The 23,523-nt window shown below is 42.9% G+C and overlaps 1 protein-coding gene across 4 annotated transcripts in view; it reads right to left on the reverse strand.

Moving 5' to 3' along the window:
* NR6A1 (nuclear receptor subfamily 6 group A member 1) overlaps window positions 1-23,523 on the reverse strand; it is a 504,088-nt gene that overhangs the window by 278,272 nt on the left and 202,293 nt on the right. For all 4 annotated transcript variants that reach the window (XM_073590719.1, XM_073590717.1, XM_073590718.1 and 1 more), the window contains exon 2: window positions 19,627-19,665. Coding sequence is in view for 1 of the 4 variants with exons in the window: in XM_073590716.1 (XP_073446817.1) it covers window positions 19,627-19,665 (39 nt within the window). In the remaining 3 variants the exon portion in view is untranslated. The remainder of the gene's footprint in view (window positions 1-19,626; window positions 19,666-23,523) is intronic.

A 23,523-nucleotide genomic window follows, 5' to 3' on the forward strand; every position in this document is an offset into this window, starting at 1 on the left:
TGTGCCGGAGTTGAACACTTCTGTTTGGCAAAAGGAAGCTGCTGGAGCTTGGGCTTAAGGAGATACCGAGAGATAGTAGGATCGTACATCTTCTGTATATGAATTTTGCTCCGGGAGAAAGGATTAATCAATTTGGGTGAGAATGACATATGTACCTGCTGAAACAACAGTTTTATTTGCTGTGATACCTTTGCACCCAGAAGAGGCTGTTTAAGGTTTTGAACCCTTTGGAATTTTAGAAAAGCATAAAACTGCACGTTTGGACCAAACCGCATTTCCTATGTGAATGCATCCTAATGCATAAGGTTTGTTTCACACTAGCGTATGGAGGAGCTGCGGAGGGATGCGGACTTCCTCCGTGAAGCTCCGCCCACTCGCGCCTCCTCCGTTCAGCTCCGCCTCCGTCGGCATGCAGTACCCTATCTTTAGCATTGGGTACGCAGGCCATGCCGATGTATGCAGATGCCTCCGCATGCGTCATTTTGACGGTGCGGCGACCGCAACAAAATCCAACACGTTGAGTTAGGCGCAGGTCACCAAACCGTCAAAACGAAGCATGCGGAAGCCTCCGCATGCATCGGCATGGCCTGTGTACCCTATGTTAAAGATAGAGCTGCTAGTGATTGGCTGCTGCAGTCACATGTCTGTCCAGATGGGGCAGCAAGTACAAAGACTTAGTGGAAGCAGGGAAGTGGTGGACCAAGAGGGCAGGAAAACTGGTAAGATGAATATTACTACTTTTACATCATTTTGAGCATTTTTTTTTATTTTAAGTGGTGGGATAACCCTTTAAATCCGATAGGTCAGATCTCTAAAAAAGCTAAAAGGTAATGCAGGAAAATTTAGTGGGTGAATGTTTTAGGGAAATATTCTTATACCTCAAGATTCACAAGAAGCAGTTTCCCTGAAAATAAAATGTATCCCCCTACTGACCCTTTTCTATAAGTAATACGTGAATGGCTACCAATTGTTTCCAGTATCACATAGTGTTTACGCTAAAGGAAAGGGATTAATAATTCAGCCCCTATAAGAAGATGACCTTTTTTAGGGTACCAAGTCTTTGCAGTCCAGATATCAAGGGTAAAGCGCTGCTGTGAAACTCCAGGGTTTCTTTTTGTGGTCTTCATTTTATAGCTTAATTACACTTGCAAACATAAATCAATTATTTCTCCTGTTTTATGCAACAATGCAGCTCATTCTTATGGGGTGGATTTCTGGCTCAGTGGTACCAAGAAGCCTTGTTCTTCAGAGTTTTATGACTGTGCAGTAAACAGCACTGCTTACAGAAGTTGCCTAAGCATTTGGAGAGGAGGTTATGCTTTCTTGAACTTCCACCGACCTCTGACCGCCCTTGTCCCTCCTCACTGGGTGTTGCGGAGAGGGCAACATCTTCTGATAGAAATGAACTGCGCTTGAACCTGCGACATAGCATTGGACTCTTGAAGACACCGACCTGAGGAGAAGGTTCTCAACTTTCCCATGTCGGGTTGGGTTACAGCTGGGGTTAGCTTTTCATTTTATCATGCGGCCTCAAACCGGAAAAAAAAAAAAAAAAAAGATTTTTGTGCTCCAATTGCCATAGGAGCCCTGCAACAATGTCTACCCTTCAACTAAAGCCCCCCATACACATTAGACCAATATTCCCCAACTCCAGTCCTGAAAAGCCACCAACAGATCCTGTTTTCAGGATTTTGTTAGCATTGCATAATTGATGAAATTATAATTATCTCCTTGGTAATACTGAGAAAATCTTGAAAACAATCTATCGGAGGCCCTTGAGGACTGGAGTTGAGGAACACTGCATTAGACTAAGGCCTGTTTCACACTTCCGTTTATGGTGTCAGCTAAAGGCGGAGAACGGATCCGTGGCCGATGAAACACCAACGGGAGCTACCGGACCGTTGGTGCGCCGGGATCCGCCGATATAGGTATGTTAAAGGAACCGCGCTGAAAAAAAAAATACCGTCGATGTAGCGGGATCCGGGAGCGGGCATCTCGCGAGATGGAACCGGGAGCCGAGAGCGGTCATCTCGCGGGATGGAACCGGGAGCCGAGAGCGGTCATCTCGCGGGATGGAACCGGGAGCCGAGAGCGGTCATCTCGCGGGATGGAACCGGGAGCCGAGAGAGAGAGAGACTCCAGCATTGAGAACAGGATTTAGGGTTAAATCTCCAGCAGTGGGAAAAATGTGGATCCGGCCACACAAAAAACGTTGCATTGTCCGCCCAGTGATGTCAGCGGACGCCAAAATTTTGGCGGATCCGCAGAAATACAGATGCAACGGACGACCGTCAGTCAAAATCCGCCGTTAATGCAAGTCAATGGGAAAAAAAACGGATCCGCCAAAAAAATGGAGGATCCGTTTTTTTAGGCAAAACGACGGATTTTGCCTGATGGTGACAAACGGATGTGTGAAACAGGCCTAAGGGTCCCGTTCCATTTAGCGATGCACCAGTGGTCCCGACAACGATACGACCTGGTCAGGATCGCTGGTGCATCGCTAAATGGTCGCTAGTGAGCTACCAAACAGGCAGATCTCACCAGCGACTCGGCAGCGATAAACGATCCGTTGGCAGTCGCTCTTACCTGTCACACCGCAGCGATGAGGACGACTTCCGCCTGCGTCCATGCATCGCTAGTCGGCGCTAGCGGGACGCAAATGATGAAAAAATGGCCCAGGCCGTTCCAGCGTGATCAGCAATATCCAGCGGGGGGGGGGGGGGGGGGTCGCAGGTACTTGTCACACAAAGCGAGGTCGCTAGCGATATTGTTGATGCATCACAAAATCGGTGACGCTTTTGCGATATCGCTAGCGATTTCGCTATGTGTGAAAGGCCCTTAACCAAAGCTGAACCCGCTGATATCAACGGGTTCGGATGACAGTCTAATGTGTATGGAACCGATGAACAAATGTTTTAAGGATCCAGCATGTCCAATTTCAGACTGCTAATCCTTTTGTTCTCCCTGGCAGTAGCGCTTTCAGAGAACATGGGGGTGTTCGGCAAAACGAGATCCCTTGTGCATAGGAGAGGCGACCCAAGATAGCTGCCGGCGAAAAGATCGTTAGGCTGATAGCCATCTAAGGTGTAAGGAAGGCCGAATAAGACAACCAGATGTTTCAATATACAAAAAAATATATGGTAAAGAATTAAGATACTATGAAAGTACGGAAATGAGTCGCAACACATCCATAAATATGGAAATTAGGTTGTGCTCACATTTTCCCTAATGCATGTGCAGAGAAAATCTTACCGATTCCTCCAAAAAAAAGGAGTGACTTATCCCCTGGTATAGGTATACAGAAGGAAACGTCACCGGTAGGGTCGCCTTATAAAAAGAACGTGTACAGTACCTTAAAGGATACATTTTAATTCTGTACACATATACACTGGCCTTTGTTGAGCCACATTTACCGTATATTTGCCCAACAAAAGCTAAAAGGATGCTCATTCGGTGGCCTTAGTAGAGTCGAAAGAGTCCTATATACGGTATATGGTTTCTGGGAGTATTTCCTGGTGCACCCAAACACAGATCCATTTTGGGGTTTTACTGAGGACTTCAATTAGTTTGCTAAATCCTTAAGCGTTTCCAGCACATAAAGGTCAATGTTATAAGGGTAATTATGAGTCCTGTACAATGTAAGCCGGTAAGGGAACGGTCTTCTCTTCCCTCTGAACCAAGTCTATCCTTGTTAGTTTGGTTACTGTCAATTATATCTGTATTTTGTAAGTAACGCCTTCTCAGCATCAGGGAATCAATAGTGCTATATTATTAATATGAGTCAAGGAAAATTTGTCACAGTAGGAAAACTGTAGATGCCCACCAAAAATGGCTCTGGATGCAAAACCAACATAACGTCGGCAATAACAAATGTTGGTGGAACCTCTGGATAGCTACTGGATGGGTCAATCTTTAAAGGTGTGTACGCATGGTAAAAAGGAACCTTAACATGCCCTATTCGCTTTTGGAAATCAGTTACTAGAAATGGATAACTCACTCTTTTCACATCAAATGTAGCCGTCAGGAAATCTCACGACATATACTCTTAATGGCACCCAGTGATATACTGTATGCCATATAGGAGGATAAGGCAATGGTAGGTTTCAATGGTTAAAAAAAAAATCATGCATTTTTTTCCCCCGCTGGATTCCAATGTATGGAATGAAGTAGCCTTCTGTGATACACCATAGAGTAAAAAGAGGGAAAACCCACAAATACTACCCTACATATACAGTGAACGTAAACAGGTAATGACACTTCGCCAATAAAATTGCAACACCAAATAGGAAAAGTCATGGAAATCAGGAAATTGCAGGATGGATCGACATATTACTGATCTGCAAATGAAAGACTGGAAACAAAAGTTTCAAAACCTCTCAAATGAGTGAATATCGAGCATGAGCACCAAATGCAGAATCCCCACACTCACAGCCTTGGCTGATATCAGTGAGGCTATTAATGGTCATCTGAGGAATGTTTTGCCTTGCTGAACGTGCTCAGGCACACAATCATCAATAACCGCTGCAGGCAGCTTCCGTTGCAATTGAGGAGAAATGACGTCCCAGATGTGCTCGATAGGAGAGAGGTTCGGAAATGCTGCAGACCATGGTAGCTTGTTGAGGCCACTCAGACTTCCCACAGTAACATCTGCAACGTGACCTTGCATTGTGGTGTTTAAAAGTCGCTCCTGGGACACTTTGGAGAAATGACTAGCACTAATACCCCCATCAAAAAGAATTTTAACCAAGCTAGTGTACCTGTAATGAAGACTAGAGTAGTCCATCTACATTATACCACACCACAATCACAGGAGTAGGAGATCTGAATTACTTTTCTCGAAAAGGCCTCTTTTTGACATTGCTCACGTGGTCTCAAGACCAATATCCAGCAATCATTTCTGCCAACATAAAAGCGGGACTCTGCAATAAAGAGGACAGACCTCCAATTCCAGTCTCCATTTCTTTCATGATGTACACCATGATAGCCTTTGTGAGCAGTGGAGTGAGGTCAATGGACCAACCCGTAGCTGGATGTTTGGTTTGTAACCCAAAGTTGTACAAATGCTTTCTGTATGGTAGCCTGACCCCTCGTCTTCATTCCACGTGCACTAACAATTCAGTGTTACATTGATTTGGTGGTGGAGCCACTGTTACAGTCATTTCTCCGAAGTTTTTCAACATAATGTTGTCAGACCGCATGTTGCTGGTGCTACTTCGAGCAGCCTGCATGGCCTAAACGTGCTACCATGGCCTGTAGTGCCTCCTGACTTGCCTCCCATCGAGCACATCTAGATCACTGGTCAGCAATAGCAAAGGGAGCTGCCAGTAGCAGATCTTGATGATTCTTCCAATGCATTCAGCGTGACAGGACATTCCTGACAACTATTAACCATTTAGCAGCCAATGCTGTAAGAGCGGGGATTTCTGCATGTGGTGCTCATACTCCATGAATCCGAGACTTTTTCAAATTTTGTTTCCAGTTTGTCATCCGTTGCATATCATTAACATGTCTATTCATCCAGTGATTTCTGTGACTGCTACAATTTCAATGTTGAGGACTATATAAAATACTTGTATGTTAAGAAGAGGAACACGAACTTGCATAATTTAGATTTTGAGCCCCATCGGGGACAGTGATGATAATGTGTGCAAATTGTATAGCACTGTGGAATATGTTAGCGCTATATAAAAATTATTATTATTATAATGGATGTCAATTTTCATTTGAGGAACAGTACAACTAATCCTTATGTGCAAGGATATATGCTGAGTGTCTCATGTACCCAAGCTACTCAATTAAAGGAGCAGCGGTTGAAAAGGCAAGCCCCGAGGCCAAAACACTTAAGAATTTGGACACGCTGTATATCCATTCAACAGTATCTTCTTTAAGGGATGTAGGGACAAAACCAAAGCAAACATATCTCTAAATTAAGGAAAATGACAGTACTGGCTCTGCCTGAGGCCAAGGCCCAACGAAGAAAACAAGTGACACCCATCTATTGTCCTTGGCTAATTACAGTATAATGATATAGGAATAAATGAGTAAAATGGCACAAGACTATTTAATGAAAGACTCACTCCAACGGTAGAAACAAATATACACTTACCGCTTAGCCATAAAGTTAGTCCCTTAAGGATGCAGCCAATTTTTGATTTTGTGTTTGAATTTTTTTCTACCCTTTTTCAAAGAACCACCATCACTTTATTATTTTTATTTCAACATGTCAGTATTAAGGCTTGTTTTTTGCAGTGTGAGGTGTATTTTTGAATGGCACCATACACTATGGAAAAAAAGGATAAAAAAAATTTCCAACTGAGGTGAAATAATCCACCATTGGTTTTCATTGGTTTAGTTTTTACGTATTGTGTTACAAACATTGCCTTGCAACACAATTCCCCAGATCTGCTTAATTGTGGAAAAAGTGAACTTGAATGTTTTTGTTTTTAACTTTTAGTGTCTTAAAAAAATTTCTAAACTTTGTACAAAAAAAAAAAAAGTCGGTGTTGCCAATTTTCAAGACCTAGAACTTTTGTATTTATTTCTCGGAAAAGCTGTAGGAGGGTATTGTTTTTTGTATGATGAGCTGTAGTTTTTAACGTCACTATTGTTATCAGAGAAGTAGATACAGCCACCAAAAAAAAATAAATGCAAATTTGGCATGTTTGTATATTATTTTCTTCACAATATTTAGCATGTTTTTTCTATGTATGCCCCTGTATATGTGGTTGTCCTGAAGACGGCATCTGTTGACTTCGAAACCTGTTGACATTAAACCAATTTTAATAATTCTTGGTCCCTGGATACTTGACTGAAAATTCAGTAGCGAGGAGTAATCCGCTTTCCTGGTATCTGGGCCTGTATATAGCCCTAATCACAGTCTCCCATAAAGCCCAGACGGCTTCCTTCAGCAGACTGCGGCTGCAATGGCAATCTGATGGTACTCTGTGATTATATCGTGGAGGGGCATAGTTGCTGGCCAAAATGGCGGTGTCAGTGATTGACAGTGTCATTTGAGGTGTTAACAGAAAATTAAGCAATAGGAGGATGCTGGCTGTGTAACACAGCAGACAAACCACCATGGTTACTTACCGGTAGCCGGTTTTTCCGGAACCCATGACAGCACCACCTGAGAGAGGGATCCGCCCCGCCAGGACAGGAACCTACTGAGACATAAGGGGCGGCACCTCTCCCCCGCTTCCGTTGGGTTACAGAGCATTGAGAGGACTTCCCGGTTAGTTACATGTTTAATCCAACACCACAACACTCAAAACACCCTACTAATTGTGCACACCTATACAGTGAAAAAGGGGGGGAATGTACGGGTGCTGTCATGGGTTCCGGAAAAAACGGCTACCGGTAAGTAACCATGGTGGTTTTCCCTTCACCCATGACAGCACCACCTGAGAGATTTTTGGAGACTTCGAAACACCTTAGGGAGGGACCACCGCTTGCAGCACCCTTCTACCAAAGGTTAAGTCAACAGAGGAGGATAGATTTAATCTATAGTGCTTAAAGAAGGTTGAAGGTGAGGCCCAGGTAGCGGCCTTACAAATCTGTTCGATTGATACCTCTGCCTTTTCAGCCCAGGAGGTCGCCACGGCTCTGGTGGAATGAGCCTTGATGCCGTCAGGAATCGGGATACCACTAGCTGAATAGGCTACACTAATGGCTTCCCTAATCCATCTAGCAATAGTCCCTTTTGAAACCCCATAGCCTTTCCTGGCACCCTGAAAAGCTACGAATAGGGACTGTGACCTCTTCCACTGGCTAGTGGCAGATATATATTCTACGAGAGCTCTTAACATCCAGACTATGGAATTTTTCCTCCCCCAAATTTTTTGGATTTTCGCAAAAGGATGGAAGGACAATTTCCTGACCCCGATGTAAATCTGATACTACCTTGGGCAGATAACTGGGGTCTGTTCTTAACACTACCCTATCCTGAAAGACTTGCGTATAAGGAGGATTTACTGAGAGAGCCTGTAAGTCGCTTATCCTGCGGGCTGATGTGAGGGCTACTAACAGGATCGTTTTTAGGGTCAAAAACTTTAGGGGTAGCTGATGTAATGGCTCATACGGATCTTTTGTAAGGGCTTCTAACACCAGGTTTAAATCCCAGGGGGCTATTCTGGGTATTGGAATAGGCCTAGCTCTATGGCAGGATTTAATAAATCTGGCTATCCACCTATCTGATGCCAGTTTGCAATTGTAGAGCGCCCCTAGTGCCGACACCTGAACCTTAAGAGTGTTTGCTGCTAACCCCATCTGCAACCCAGATTGTAAGAACTCTAGGATGGCACTAATCGGGGGTTCTTTTCCTAGCGGCTTACCCAAGAACAGTAGGAACTTATCCCATGTTCTGCCGTAGATGTTAGTAGTCACCGGTTTCCTGCTTTTTAGCAGAGTGGCCACCAGCCCAGGGGAGAACCCCCTATCCATTAAAAGCGACCTTTCAAATTCCACGCCTTCAGATGGAATCCTTTGACCTGAGCGTGCAATATTGGACCCTGAGCTAGTAGGTCCGGGATTTCTGGCAGAACCCATGGATCGGAGAGGGACATCTTCCGTAGCAGAGCAAACCAGGGCCTTTTTGGCCAAAATGGAGCTATTAGAATCACCCTGGCTTGATAGTTTCTGATTTTTCTTACCACAGTTGGGATCAGAGCTACTGGGGGGAACGCGTAAGCCAGTCTGAAGTTCCACTGGATGTGCAACGAGTCCACTGCCCCTGGATTTTCCCTCGGGTTTAGAGAGCAGAACCTGTTTGCCTGTTGTGTTTGTTTGCAAAGAGGTCTATCACCGGTTCCCCCAAAGCTGAATTATCTTTTGAAAAATGGACCGGTTTAGCGCCCATTCTCCTTACCTCAGGGTATTGCGACTCAGGAAATCTGCCTCTATGTTTACTGCCCCTTTTATGTGTAGGGCTGTCACGGAGTGTAGGTGTTCCTCTGCACTGCTCAGAATGTCTGTTGCTGCTTCCATTAAGGAGTGTGATCTTGTCCCTCCTTGGTGGTTGATGTATGCCACTGCTACCTTGTTGTCTGACATGATGCGTACATCTCGACCCTGGAGTAGCGGAATGAAGTGGCTTAGGGCCTTGCCCACTGCCCACAGTTCTCTCAGGTTGGAGGATGCCTTCCTTTCTTGAGGTGTCCAGGAACCCTGACCTATGAGGCCCCTTAGGTGTGCCCCCCACCCCGAGGAGCTTGCATCTGTTAAAATTATATCTGTCGCCTGTCTGTCCCATGGTATTCCTAAGGTCAGATTTGTCTCGTTCAACCACCAGTTGAGAGAGTCTCTGGTTTTTAAGGAAAGCTCCAGCTTTCCTTCCAAACGCCCTCTTAGCGATCTTTGTGCTCTTAGTATCTCCCCCTGGAGTTGCCGGGTGTGAAACTGAGCCCACCTGACCGCCGGAATACAGGATGTTAGAGTACCTAGTAGGGACATTGCTTTTCTTAATGTCATACATGGTTGGTTTCGGCCCACCAAGGTCAGATTTTGCACCTTCTCTATCTTGGACTCTGGGAGCAGACACTCTTGCCTTTCTGAGTCCAGTATAAAACCTAGGAAGGTCTGTTTCTTTAGGGGTTGTAATTTTGATTTTTTTAAATTGACTATCCACCCTAACTCTTGCAAGGTGTTGATCACCTGAGTCAACTGTGCTGTACAGTAGTCCTCTGAACTGCCCACTATAAGAAAATCGTCCAGATATGGTATTAGGACCGTATCGTGAATCCGGAGAAAGGCTGTCACTTCCGCTATGACCTTGGTGAAGACCCTCGGGGCTATCCCAGCATTCCAAGCGCCGCTGACGTCAGCGGCCGGAAGACGCCAGCGTCTCTCCCCTACCACGGGGATCGAGATGCGGCGTGCGCGAGGGGAGGGCGGCGCGGTGGGGGCTTCCCGGAGCCACCGGGATCCCATCCACGCCCGCACGAACCCGGAGCCCCAGGGACTGCGCTTCCAGGACCCGACGGCCGGCGCTACAGGTATGCTACCTGTTCTTCCCGCGCCGGGACGGGCCTGAGTCTTTATCTTTCTCTTCGCCCATGACAGGCACCGCCACAGTGGGATTCCTTCCAGGACAGGAACCCAACTGAAGCGGGGGAGAGGTGCCGCCCCTTATGTCTCAGTAGGTTCCTGTCCTGGCGGGGCAGATCCCTCTCTCAGGTGGTGCTGTCATGGGTGAAGGGAAAATATTTGTTCTGCATGGGAGAAGGTGCCGTACAACTTGACCAGCTCCACGATGGATATATCTGTCACGGAGCATAAAGTAATTAAAACTACCTCCCTAAGATCGTGTTCACGCCAGCTTATGCTAAATTCTCCATTTTTCAACAATACTGCCATCTTTATATCCATTTTTCACATCAATAATTTAATAAAGGCCAAATAGTTTCTTGGGCTAATAATTGTAATGGATCTGTGAAAACCTCATGGCATATGGATGGTAACCCGCAGGTGATCCGGTTTTTGCGCACCTTGACTTACGCTTGTCAGAACAAGCCCTAATAATGAGTATTATAAGGCAGCGCAACCCCAAATGTAGGAAGCTATGATGCACCATTTGTCACAACACCTTTCTTTCACAGTGAGCAATTGATCTTTTGTGGGATCAGATAACAAATTTGCTTCACTGCCCACCTAGCGCAATGAGGTTCTAGCAGCCATAAAACCCTGTGGGCAGTTCACCCGTTGAAATTTCCTTGGACTTTTTTTTGGTAGGTACCAACCACCGCATACTGACCATAAAACAAGGTGCAGATGCTCGGACTCAGACATTCAAAATATTTGATTAGTCACTTATCAGGTTGTGTTAATGAAGGAGTAAAGAGCCTGATTGTGGCAATCAAACAACTGTCATTTGGCAAATTATTAAATTGATCAGTGGTTGTTTCATGTGCACAGAAAAAAGTTTATTGTTCTTGGCAGAAGAGGTCTAGTTTAAATACGACAATGTGCTGCCGAGAATGATTTTTGAGCAAGCGTAGTAAACATTATACATTTTGCATCTAAGGCCTGTTTCACACATCCGTTTTTTGGCACGCGCATGCATCCGTCAAAGTGTGAAAAAACGGATCCGTTTCCATTTTGCCGCAAACGGATCCGTTTTTTTGACGGATCCGCGGTAGCCGTTAATGGAAGTCTATGGGACAAAAAAACGGATCCTCAAAAAAAATGGCGGATCCGTTTAACGGAAAATGACGGATTTAGACGGATTATAAAAAACGGAAGTGTGATCCAGGCCTTAGTCGGGTGACTGCCGACCTGTTTGACAGGTAGATAATCATAAAATCAGCAATTCTACTGACGATTGTTCACAATTATTGGCCTAAGTGAGCCATTACCACGTGTGAGGAAGAAGAGATATGGGAAGAAAGATATAAAGACAGCTAAAGAGGGATGGAGGCGGCGAGGGAGACAGAGGGAGAGGAAGTTACATAGAAAAAAAAGACAGAATAGAGAAGGAGGAGAAAGGGAAATAGTGAGAAATAAGAAGGTAGATGGAGAAATAAAGTTTGAAATACATAGAAATTTAGGCAGATAGAAAAAAAAAGCACACGAAAGTGGATAGAGAGATAGTGAAATAAATAGGAAATTATGGTCCAAACAGACAAATTGATCTTCGCCCATTAACGAGCAGTGATCAACTATATACATGTTGATTGGCGCTCATTTTCTGGCTTGTTTACATAGACCGATGATAAGGAATGGGAAAACAACGATCATTAATAAGATCTTTCACTGATTACAAAAGGTGATGCGATGCCAAAAAGATGATTTTTATGGAGGCTTAAACTAATCAATCACCTGATTAACAAGCATTTTGCTTGTTCTTCTGTTATTACAGATAATCAGGTTCAAGAGTTTTTACAAATGCTTGTTTGCCAACTGCCCGTTCAGCTAACTGGACCTGTAAGGTCCATAGACATTAGCTGAACCTGATATCAGTGGGTTTAACTGACAGTGTAATAATTTGGGGGGCCTCCTGATGATTGGGAATGTCCACATTTGGACTGCCGATCCTTTTGTTTCTGCCGTCAGGAGCCTAGCAGCGACTCTCTCAGAGAGCACAGGAGCGTTCAGCCGAACACACCCATTTACCGAGGAGTAGGGAGAGATTGCCATCAGCCAAAAGATCTACTGTGTATGGGCTAAAGAGAAAGAAAGCAAAAACTGTGTGAAACAGACAGGCGCAGCCTTGAGAAAGAGGATACAGTAAAGTTTCTAAAGTAGGATGAGAGGCAAAAAATTCTAAAGTTGTAATGCAAAACGTGAGTATCTGCGTGGGCGACATGCTATTTTTTTTCTTTCCCAAATAATAAAACTAATAATTTTCATTTGCAAAAATACGTCATTAAAATTTGTGTAATTTGTTTTTTTTACTTGCAAATCAAAAATTGTGTCTTGAAAAGGGAAGGCCAAATTTAGCAAATGGTGCACAAAATTAGGTAGCCTTTATTCTAAGGCTTTTTTTCCTTTCTCAAGATGAATACATTTCATATCCATTTAATATAAAAGGAGAGAAAATACATGTTTTTTTCTGTTTTTTTTGTAGGGTAGGGGGCAGATCTTTTTCTAAAAATTTAAGAAATCTGTTACAGTCAGAAGTCTGGCCTAATGGTTTGCTTTTTTGCTAGTTAATGATGTCTATGTAAAATAAATAAGAAAATGCTAAAACAAAAAAATTCACGTTTAATAATAATCTCTAAACCATGTAGAATAAAGTTGAATTTTGCAATCCGAGCATCTTCCTTCCAGTAGCCATGTGTCTGTTTAGCTGCATGGAAGTTGGCCTGGCAGTTCACAAAGAGGAGGCTTCAGATGCATTGTTGCACTTAATTTATCCAGTAACACAGTCACGGGGTCATTAGTTCAACCTTTCATCAGCCGGATTATACATTGATGCCTACAATCTTTAGGAAGCCTATTCAGTTTAAAGGAAACTTCCAATTTTACTGGACATCTTTGTAGTCTATGATTTATTGGGGGCTTACAGCATTTTAATGCTGTCGAACATCTCGGCAAATGAAAAAAGTTTAATTAAAACTGTCCGGTGAACTTAAGACAAAAAGAGCGAAAAGGCAGAAACGTAACTTACAGGGATATGATGATGCATTTGCATTGCCACCCTAAAGGGTTAACACCAAAATTGGCATCTCCTAAAAAAACTTCAATTATGCACCTTAGAGTGATGTACGAGGGGCGCCTGAAAACTTTGAGGCCCACCCATGAAATCTTTTTTGCATGGTCTTGTTTTGCAATGCAATATGTTATTTAGTTGAATGGTCTCATGAACAATCTGGATTTATTTTAATTTTTTTTGTTTCCGTTACAGCATTTTAAAGTTGGGTCGCAAGGCTGAAATATGGAAATGGAGAAGTTGGCAAAGTTCACACATCGGCTGCTGCAATTCACTCCTGTGGTTTCCAACTGCTTCAGCACCCACCTTATTCCCCTGATTTGGCTCCCTCGGACTATCACCTATTCCCACAGATGAAAAAGCACCTTGGTGGAAGGTGGAATTGCAGCCATTGCAGCAGCCGATGTGTGAACTTTGCCAACTTCTCCATTTCCATATTTCAGCCTTGCGACCCAACTTTAAAATGCTGTAACGGAAACAAAAAAAATCAAAATAAATCCAGATTGCTCATGAGACCATTCAACTAACTAAATAACATATTGCATTGCAAAACAAGACCATGCAAAAAAGATTTCATGGGTGGGCCTCAAAGTTTTCAGGTGCCCCGTATCTTACATGGGTTGATCACTCAGCTTTACCAAAATCTGCAATTCAAGAATCTGGTAGAGGGACAGGTCAGTCATGCCGAATGTGCCGGAAACTATCATAGTTTTTTTTTCCCATGCCAAATGCTACTGTATATTTAGGTTTCTTTTTCTTGCAATGTATTGGCACCAATAGTCATCAGAATTCGGGATAGTTAAGGTTGATGTAGGGTTTTTCTGAATGATCATAGATGATAGGCTCAAAAAAAAAAAAATTGAAATTGGTTGAAACATTAACAAGAAGTTGGAGAAACATGTCTAGAATAGAGACAGATCAAAAATAATTAACAAGTTGAAAGAAACCCAAAAGCAAAAAGAAGGACCACATGATCTATTTGTGCAGACACTGCTCCTCTTCTGTAAAGGCACAAGAGGTGTGGGGTCAGCAGAGTTACTAGTTACAGTAAGAGCAGCTGAAAAGCTCCTTTCATTGAGGATTATGGTTGATTGATAAATCTGTCGACACACAATGGACAACTGGGCAGGTGGCTCAAAACAAGGGATAAAAAGGAAACGCTCCCGTGGTCAGGGTGGGCCAGATGTGACTGATCACAACTGTCTTCTTAAGCACGTTATTACCAGTAATGACTAACTACTAGTTACTTATACATTACTACTTAGAAAGTTCCCATTCTGCTGAATAAACCTAAAAATCAGTGAGAATTTATGGCTATGACAATATCAGCTAAACTAATATTTATGTAATTATGGCTGAAATAAAAATTAGGAGCACTAACCTTGAGAGATTACGGGGGAGGTGATTAGTATTCATACACACATGTACATTGTCCAGAGTGATGAAGACAATACATACATTGAACTATAAGTGGGTATTCCAGCCGTTTAGTATAATATAATCTACAACGATTATGGTACAAAGCGGAATAAAAGCACAATATATTATGCCGGATTTGAACATCCAATAAAGTGTCAACATGAGAAGGATTTGAAGTTAAGACTAATACTTTCTTTATCTTTCTGCTTTGCACCAGATGTCAAACACAGAGAGCTTCGGAATAAGCAGAAGTGTATACAGATCAATAGGGGACCAGCTTCACCTCTTTCCAAAATGACCAGTCAAGCTAAATTAGATTGGGAGATCACTTGGTCGCAAAGCGGACCTCTCCAATTAGGTTTTTCTCCAACATCTGCTGTCAGGTCAGGGGTGTGGATCCGAACACCATGGCTCCTGCCCCTGGCATACAAATTTCTATTTGATCCCCTATTAAAGTTTTAAATATCACTGTTCCCTTTGGACTTTTATCCATGTTCTGTACTGGGAGGCTTTTGAAATCTGATATATAGGAGAACTCCAGCAGTAAAGTGTATACATATAAAAGAGCACTGGAGAATGGAGCAGTGTCCGACACCACTTTGTACAAATCTTGAAGTTCTGAAGACTAGAGAAATCTTTTATTTTAGACGAATTCAGAATGATGTTCAGATTTATGACTTCTACTAAACCATAAATGTGTTCTGATACTATACCAATTTAAAAGAGTGCGTTCATCTTTAGGAGTATCCTGAATATCAACAACTTAGGTCAGAGGCATGGTCACGCTTCTCTCCACTTTTGCCGGCAGAGGTAGCTTTGCCTCTGCAGCACTGGTACACTGAAGTTGGCGAGATAAGCGATCTGACCAGCTTTAGGGCAACGTTTACAAGTTGAATAGAAAATAGCCTACAAGAGCACGCTCTTTGCCTAGAAGACCGTATACTCTGAAGTGGCTGATAGTCTAAGCAAGGAGCAATTATATACAGAACTAGCTGAAGAGCCCGGCATTGCCTGGGCATAGCATCCAACTGTGGTTAGTTATAACAAATTATAATGATTATATTGCACATAAAAACCGTGCATCTAATCCTATCCTGTGTGATGATGACTGCTGAGCCGTGTATCTAATCCTATTCTGTGTGTTACTGACTGCTCAGCCGTGTATCTAATCCTATCCACTGTGATACTGACTGCTGTGCCGTGTATCTAATACTATTCTGTGTGATACTGTGTGCTGAGCTGCGTATCTAATCCTATCCTGTGTGATACTGTCTGCTAAGCCGTGTATCTAATCCTATCCTGTGTGATACTGACTGCTGAGCTGTGCATCTAATCCTATCCTGTGTGATACTGGGCTCCCCTGCAGTCTGTGTCAGAGGGTGGTCTGTGTTGGCACGGTAATAAACTGTGTTATTTCCAGCTTTACAGAAGGTCGATAACACCATAGAAATGATAAGAATAATAGGCCTCAGTTACCACAACTGTCTACAAAGAAAACTGTTGCTGATAGCAACCATACACAGCTCATTTTTCATCTTTTAAACAGCTCTGGGACAGCGTGGTGAGTTTTGAGTGGCGACTTTTATGTGGCGAGGTTGGTGTGTGTGTGGTGAAATGTGTGCTGAGGGTGGTATATGTGGTGAAGCACGTGGTAGTGTGCGGCGCATTTTGTGTGTGTGCTCATATCCCCGTGTGTGGTGAGTATCCCATGTCAGGGCCCCACCTTAGCAACTGTACGGTATATATTCTTTGGCGTCATCGCTCTCATTCTTTAGGTACCCCTTGTTCACATCTGGCAGCTGTCAATTTGCCTCCAACACTTTTCCTTTCACTTTTTCCCCATTATGTAGATAGGGGCAAAATTGTTTGGTGAACTGGAACGTGCAGGGTTAAAATTTCACCTCACAACATAGCCTATGACGCTCTCGGGGTCCAGACGTGTGACTGTGCCAAATTTTGTGGCTGTAGCTAGGACGGTGCAGATGCCAATACATATATACACTTTTTCTCCATTATGTAGATAGGGGCAAGATTGTTTGGTGAATTGGAACACGCGGGGTTAAAATTTCGCCTCACAACATAGCCTATGACGCTCTCGGGGTCCAGACGTGTGACTGTGCCAAATTTTGTGGCTGTAGCTGCGACAGGGCAGATGCCAATCCCGGACATACACACATACATACACACCCACATTGAGCTTTATATATTAGATTAAAAATAACTGTTCTTGATGGTGGAGAGGATTTTTAATGAGAGGTAAATTGAAAAGTTGCTTGTTTTAAACCATTCATGAACATCAGAGGAGACGTTATCAGCTATCCACAGGATACATGTTAACTTGCAGGTCAGGTGTTGTACCACTCGCTGGTACCAACAACAATCGGCAGAACGGGGCATTTTTATCCCTTTTAGAATGGAGTGGCAGTGCACGTGCTTGACTGCTGCATTATTCTTTCACTATGGGTCGTCCAGAAAAAGCCAAGAGAACGCATGCAATGGCAGTCTATCACGCTCTGCAGATCCAATCTAAGGGCGCAGTCAGACGTCCGTACAAATCGGTCCGAGTTCGGACCACAATGCATGGACTGGCAGTGGGTTTCCTGACCCGAACTCAATAGTGTCATAAAAATACATGAAGCAGTCACGCTTGAGTCGGGAGACCCACTGTCAGGATGCGCATGGCGGTCCGACCTCGGACCGATTTGTATGTACGTCTGAATGCGCCCTAGTAGGGATGAAAGTGTCCCGGTGATGAGCAAATGTGCTTGTTACTCGAGTTTGCCTAGGGTGCTTGCATATGCACAGAGTATCGTGGGTGCTTGAGTGACATTTTTGAGGCCCCATGGCCAAATGTTTCGTGGCTGTTAGGTACAAACCATGCAGGGATTGAATATACACGGGCAATCCTACATGTTTGTGGCTGTCTAACAGTGTCAAAACACGAAGCCGCAGGGACTCAAACATGTCACTCAAACACCCACAAAACACGGTGCCTACCAGAGCACGATAGGCAAAATCGAGTAACGAAAACTTGCGCTCATCACCAATGACTAGCTTTGTAGGTCCCAGAGGGCAGATCCCTGCCAATTTTTAAGATATTACCTTTGTGGTGGATAGGTGATCACTTCCCTCGATCAGATAATGCCTGTAATGCTTAAGTTTGAGATGTGACTCTTCCTAGTAACTGCTTTTTACGTCTTGATTTATTGAAGTCCTTTTCTGCTTTTGGCATGTCAGGATTTTCTCCATTACAGATGAAGGCGGTCACCCAGAAACTTTTCAATCAACATATAACTGTCCGCAGCCATTCATGAACATTCACTTCAGCCTGCCTTCTGCTCTAATGTCGTGCCTCTGGGCCATGTGAAAGAATTTGCAAAATGTCAAAAAACAAACAAACCGCAATCTAGAAGAAAGTCTTGAAATTCAATAACACATGGATGCAGCCATAGTTAGGCCCATTCTTATTAGATGGTGCTTATATATATTCTAAAGAATGATTTCTGAACTCATGGGATGGTGCATACAATCACAATTGGTCACTGCCTGGTAATCCTCAAATTTTCAATGTTTAATTCGAAGGGGTTGTCTATTCGTTCGTGAATCACAGAGTGGTGTACTAGCATCTGTAATGTGTGGATGAATCTGGCGTTTTGTTTCCCTGCTGCACCGTCCAAGAGAAAAGTTGTCACTTTATGCGTCCATATAGCAATGAAATGCCCATATACGGCTTGTTTCACAAATTTGTGAAAAAAGGACTACTCTTGATTAACTGGAGGCCAAGTATTGGAACATGAGTACAGGTCGGGTTTCACAGTAATAATATGAAAACGGTCTAATGCACAGAGACGAGATTCTCCACAGTAACGGCGGCCACATAAATCGGAGCAAGATCGGAACGCCGGCGGCTCTCCCCACCAGAGCGTGACAGCTCCATAGAAGTACATGAAGAAGACACGCTCAGGTCAGGAGAGCCGCCAGCCAGTCCTTGAATTCCGTTCCGATCTCTCTCTGACTTATACGGCATTCTGACTGTGCTCTAAGAGTCACATTGTAGCCACTTTATGCTCTTGGAAAAAAAAAAAAAAAAAAAAGGGGACGTCCACAAAATCCCACCATGTATAAAGTCCACCATAAACATTTGCGAAAAGTTTTTGGAATGTATGAAAATCTCATCTTTATAGGCACCTCATTAGTCTGTTTTGACAAATAATGTCAAAAGGAAAAAAAGGAAATTAGATGATGCTTCTTCCAGGAGATAAGTCAATAGCAGGGGAGTCTAGAAGTGGTTTCCGCTCCCCATTAGAAACACATGCACGCTCACCAATGTATGGTCGGCTAGCTATTAACCCTAGAATGCATAAATTAGGCTCTTGATAAAGAAAAAAAACCTTTTAGACACCTTTCGTATTATATAAAGAACACGAGCAATCCCTGTATGTGTTACAGCTGTTGATCAGCTGCAAGACATGCAACTGCGAGGACTCGAACATAGTATTCGAGCACATCGAATATACGCTATTAGCGTACGAGCATGCTCGGATAAAACAACTTAGAGCATGCTCGCTCATCGTTAGTTATGTTTTTAGAAAATTATAAATCTGTGATGAGGTCCACACAATTAAAGGGATATTGCAATTTTGCAAAGTGATGGCTTATTGCTAGGATAGGTCATCAATTTCTGAGGGGTGGGGACTCCCAATAATGCAGAGACCGAGGGACCATCCTGCTAGTTACTGGGACCCGAATGCAGAACCCAGATGTTGCCGCTACTTCAATAGGGTAAAAACATGATGAGTATCCAATGACTAAAAAAAATAAATAAAAATATCTGACCTTGCCCCTGCTCTCAAGTGTAAGTTACAGCGCTTTTAGAGAAATTGTAAACTACAAAGAAGTATTCCAGGCTTATCTCAGGATTAATCCGCCACATCATTGTGGACATTTCTGCTTGCTCCTACACCACCAACAAAAGCCCAGAGAGTAAACATGATCTACAGCATTACTTATTTCTCACAGCTCGCCAGCCTCCTCCTGACACCCAAAATAAATCAACGACTTACCAGCCTGTTCATTCTCCTCGGGAAGGTCCTTATAAAATCCTAGAAAATAAGACGGAGAACCGCGTCAGTGACAACACTGCACAGGAGCAGGGGAAGTAAACTCAGGATACAAAGGACTTTTCATTGCAGAAGGATTCATTATTAGGACTGTTTGCCAAAAAATAATTTACAACACCAATGGTGCCCATAAAGAGAGGTCAGTTCTGCAAAAGAAATGATCCTGAGCGTGTCAGGAAATACAAAAAAATAACACGTATTCAGTAGCAACACTCCTCCGTATTGGGTATTTTTCATTCCGAGGGAACGGAGCAGCAGATTTCACCCTACAGTTGTGGCCAAAAGTATTGACACCCCTGCAATTTTGTCAGATAATACTTAGTTTCTTCCTGAAAATGATTGCAAACACAAATTCTTTGGTATTATCTTCATTTCATTTGTCTTAAATGAAAAAACACAAAAAGAATTGTCTTAAAGCCAAATTGGATATAATTCCACACCAAACATAAAAAAAGAGGGTGGACAAAAAAATTGGCACTGTTCGAAAAATCATGTGATGCTTCTCTAATTTGTGTAATTAACAGCACCTGTAACTTACCTGTGGCACCTAACAGGTGTTGGCAATAACTAAATCACACTTGCAGCCAGTTGACATGGATTAAAGTTGACTCTACCTCTGTCCTGTGTCCTTGTGTGTACCACACTGAGCATGGAGAAAAGAAAGAAGACCAAAGAACTGTCTGAGGACTTGAGAAACCAAATTGTGAGGAAGCATGAGCAATCTCAAGGCTACAAGTCCATCTCCAAAGACCTGAATATTCCTGTGTCTACCGTGCGCAGTGTCATCAAGAAGTTTAAAGCCCATGGCACTGTGGCTAACCTCCCTAGATGTGGCCGGAAAAGAAAAATTGACAAGAGATTTCAACGCAAGATTGTGCGGATGTTGGATAAAGAACCTCAACTAACATCCAAACAAGTTCAAGCTGCCCTGCAGTCCGAGGGTACAACAGTGTCAACCCGCACTATCCGTCAGCGTCTGAATGAAAAGGGACTGTATGGTAGGAGACCCAGGAAGACCCCACTTCTTACCCCAAGACATAAAAAAGCCAGGCTGGAGTTTGCCAAAACTTACCTGAAAAAGCCTAAAACGTTTTGGAAGAATGTTCTCTGGTCAGATGAGACAAAAGTAGAGCTTTTTGGGCAAAGGCATCAACATAGAGTTTACAGGAGAAAAAAAGAGGCATTCAAAGAAAAGAACACAGTCCCTACAGTCAAACATGGAGGAGGTTCCCTGATGTTTTGGGGTTGCTTTGCTACCTCTGGCACTGGACTGCTTGACCGTGTGCATGGCTTATGAAGTCTGAAGACTACCAACAAATTTTGCAGCATAATGTAGGGCCCAGTGTGAGAAAGCTGGGTCTCCCAGCAGGAAAATGACCCAAAACACACTTCAAAAAGCACTAGAAAATGGTTTGAGAGAAAGCACTGGAGACTTCTAAGGTGGCCAGCAATGAGTCCAGACCTGAATTCCATAGAACACCTGTGGAGAGATCTAAAAATGGCAGTTTGGAGAAGGCACCCTTCTAATATCAGGGACCTGGAGCAGTTTGCCAAAGAAGAATGGTCTAAAATTCCAGCAGCGCATTGTAAGAAACTCATTGATGGTTACCGGAAGCGGTTGGTCGCAGTTATTTTGGCTAAAGGTGCCAATACTTTTGTCTGGCCCATTTTTTGAGTTTTATGTGAAATGATCAATGTTTTGCTTTTTGCTTCATTCTCTTTTGTGTTTTTTCATTTAAGACAAATTAAATGAAGATAATAATACCAAAGAATTTGTGATTGCAATCATTTTCAGGAAGAAACTGAGTATTATCTGACAGAATTGCAGGGGTGTCAATACTTTTGGCCACAACTGTATGTAATAAATAGGGTGAAATATAGAACAAATCCACATCAATATATGGCGCAAAACAAACTTTTTGTACATGTAAACGTACCCTTCAGGTGGCCATGAGTGCAAGAGAGGGGTCGATATCGGACTTATCCAGAAATATGCAAAGTTACTTAATTTATCCTTGAGGGAACATTACCATTAGCCAAGTTTCGCCCATGTTCCTTATACACATTCCGTACAAGTTCCCGCATAAGTCCCTTATTTTTGATTGGTGAGGCATCTTTAATAGTCAGAATACAAAAAAAGGAAATATTGGGCTGTGTATTTGACTCCGAGGTATGATTAATGATCTATGGATGTAACACCCGAACCCCTGCAGAAAGTGTACACCATATGGGTACTGTGGGTGGTGGCAGACTGCTCAGCGTTACTCTCTTCCATCTGCTCCTCTCTCGTGCCATCCACAGGTTTGCAACAAGAGAAGGCAAAATGGAAAAGAAAAACATAACAGTTTTGGGTTTTTTTTTACCGAAATTTGCAACAATGGTCACACATAAGTCTGTATAAAAACGGTGTATACTTTCAATCAAAGAATCAACACCATGTTTATAAAAATGCATTAGAGCCCCCCCAAAAAAAGGTTACTTAACACAAAGTATATATATATTTTTTCATAACAGCTGCCCAAAAATACAAACCGGTCAGGAACAGACTAGTGATGATTCGATAATGGGCTTGTGTAGACAACCGTGTTTTCGGAACATCAGATCGCACTTGGACCATTGTTAGCGTGCTTTCAAATTGCGTTCAGTGGCCCCATCGGGGGTCTGAAATCCCCTGTAAAATGGGGTCCAGACCTATGCGCCGACGGGGCCAATAATCTGTAATGCATCAATTTCATGAGTGTCCGTCTCTGGTAGGCGTACAATCCCCAAAAAAAGTGCACGGACCCTGTTCGGACCCCGTTTTGGAGGGGATTTCGGACGTATGCCTTGACAGGACACCAAACGCAATGAGAAAGCACCTTAGTGTATCGGGTTGTGCACATGTTTGACTTTTTCCTCGAAAAGAGCCTGTCCGTAAAAAAAAAAAAAAAAAAAGATCGCAGCATGTCCGAATTTGAACCAATCTTTCCATCGCACTCAGCCATAACCGTGAATGAGGGTATGACAAAAAAAAAAAATCAGACTGCACTCGGATGACATCTGAGTGCAGCCCGATTTTTACAGACTGACAGAACGGACAATTTTTCTTCTCATCTGAAAAAAATCAAGCTCTGATCAAAGTCTGATCAGAAAGTAGTCAGCATAATTCAAACTTAGTATATGGTAGTCCACATCTGGTATGAGGAGGTGGTCACACACAACCAAGTCACCAATATTTTCTCATCCCATTAGGAAATACATTAAGAAATGTATCACGTTTTATGGTGCTATTCTCCGCCCGAAGTTTTGACTATTCTCACGCTTTACCCTCATAAAATGTTCCTTGCTCACATTTGCAACATCACGAAAGGTCATTATCTCAACCTATTTTATGTAACCGTGAAAATGTATACACCCTACAATTACATGGCATCGATTCTTTACAGCAAAGATACCTTGTGAAACCTAAGAAGTAATGTTTAAAATCCCTCTAAGCTAATATAAAACAAAACCCACAAAAGTAAGGCAATGTGAACACGTTGTCTTTTTTAGACAGATTTTTTAGGCCCCAGTACCACGAGTGCCAACACTGCGGGAACGCGCTGGCACAGGAGTATAGGCTTTATTATATAGGGCCAAATATTTTGATCAAGAAAGGGTTGTCCTAGTAGTGAACAACCCCTCTAAAGATGTATTGTGCACATATATCTAATGGGATGCAAATCTGTTTTGTTTGTTTTTTTTTTTTTTACAATATTATAGCATGCATTTATCATTTGCATTTTTTTTTTTTTTTTTAAAGTAAATTCTCTTTTTTCATCCTGTGATATTCGCTAACGTTTTCACAACAAATTTATAAAA

The sequence above is a fragment of the Dendrobates tinctorius genome, unplaced genomic scaffold, assembly GCF_039654945.1.
Source record: "Dendrobates tinctorius isolate UK_male_01 unplaced genomic scaffold, ASM3965494v1 ptg000120l, whole genome shotgun sequence".
Classification (NCBI taxonomy): Eukaryota; Metazoa; Chordata; class Amphibia; order Anura; family Dendrobatidae; genus Dendrobates; species Dendrobates tinctorius.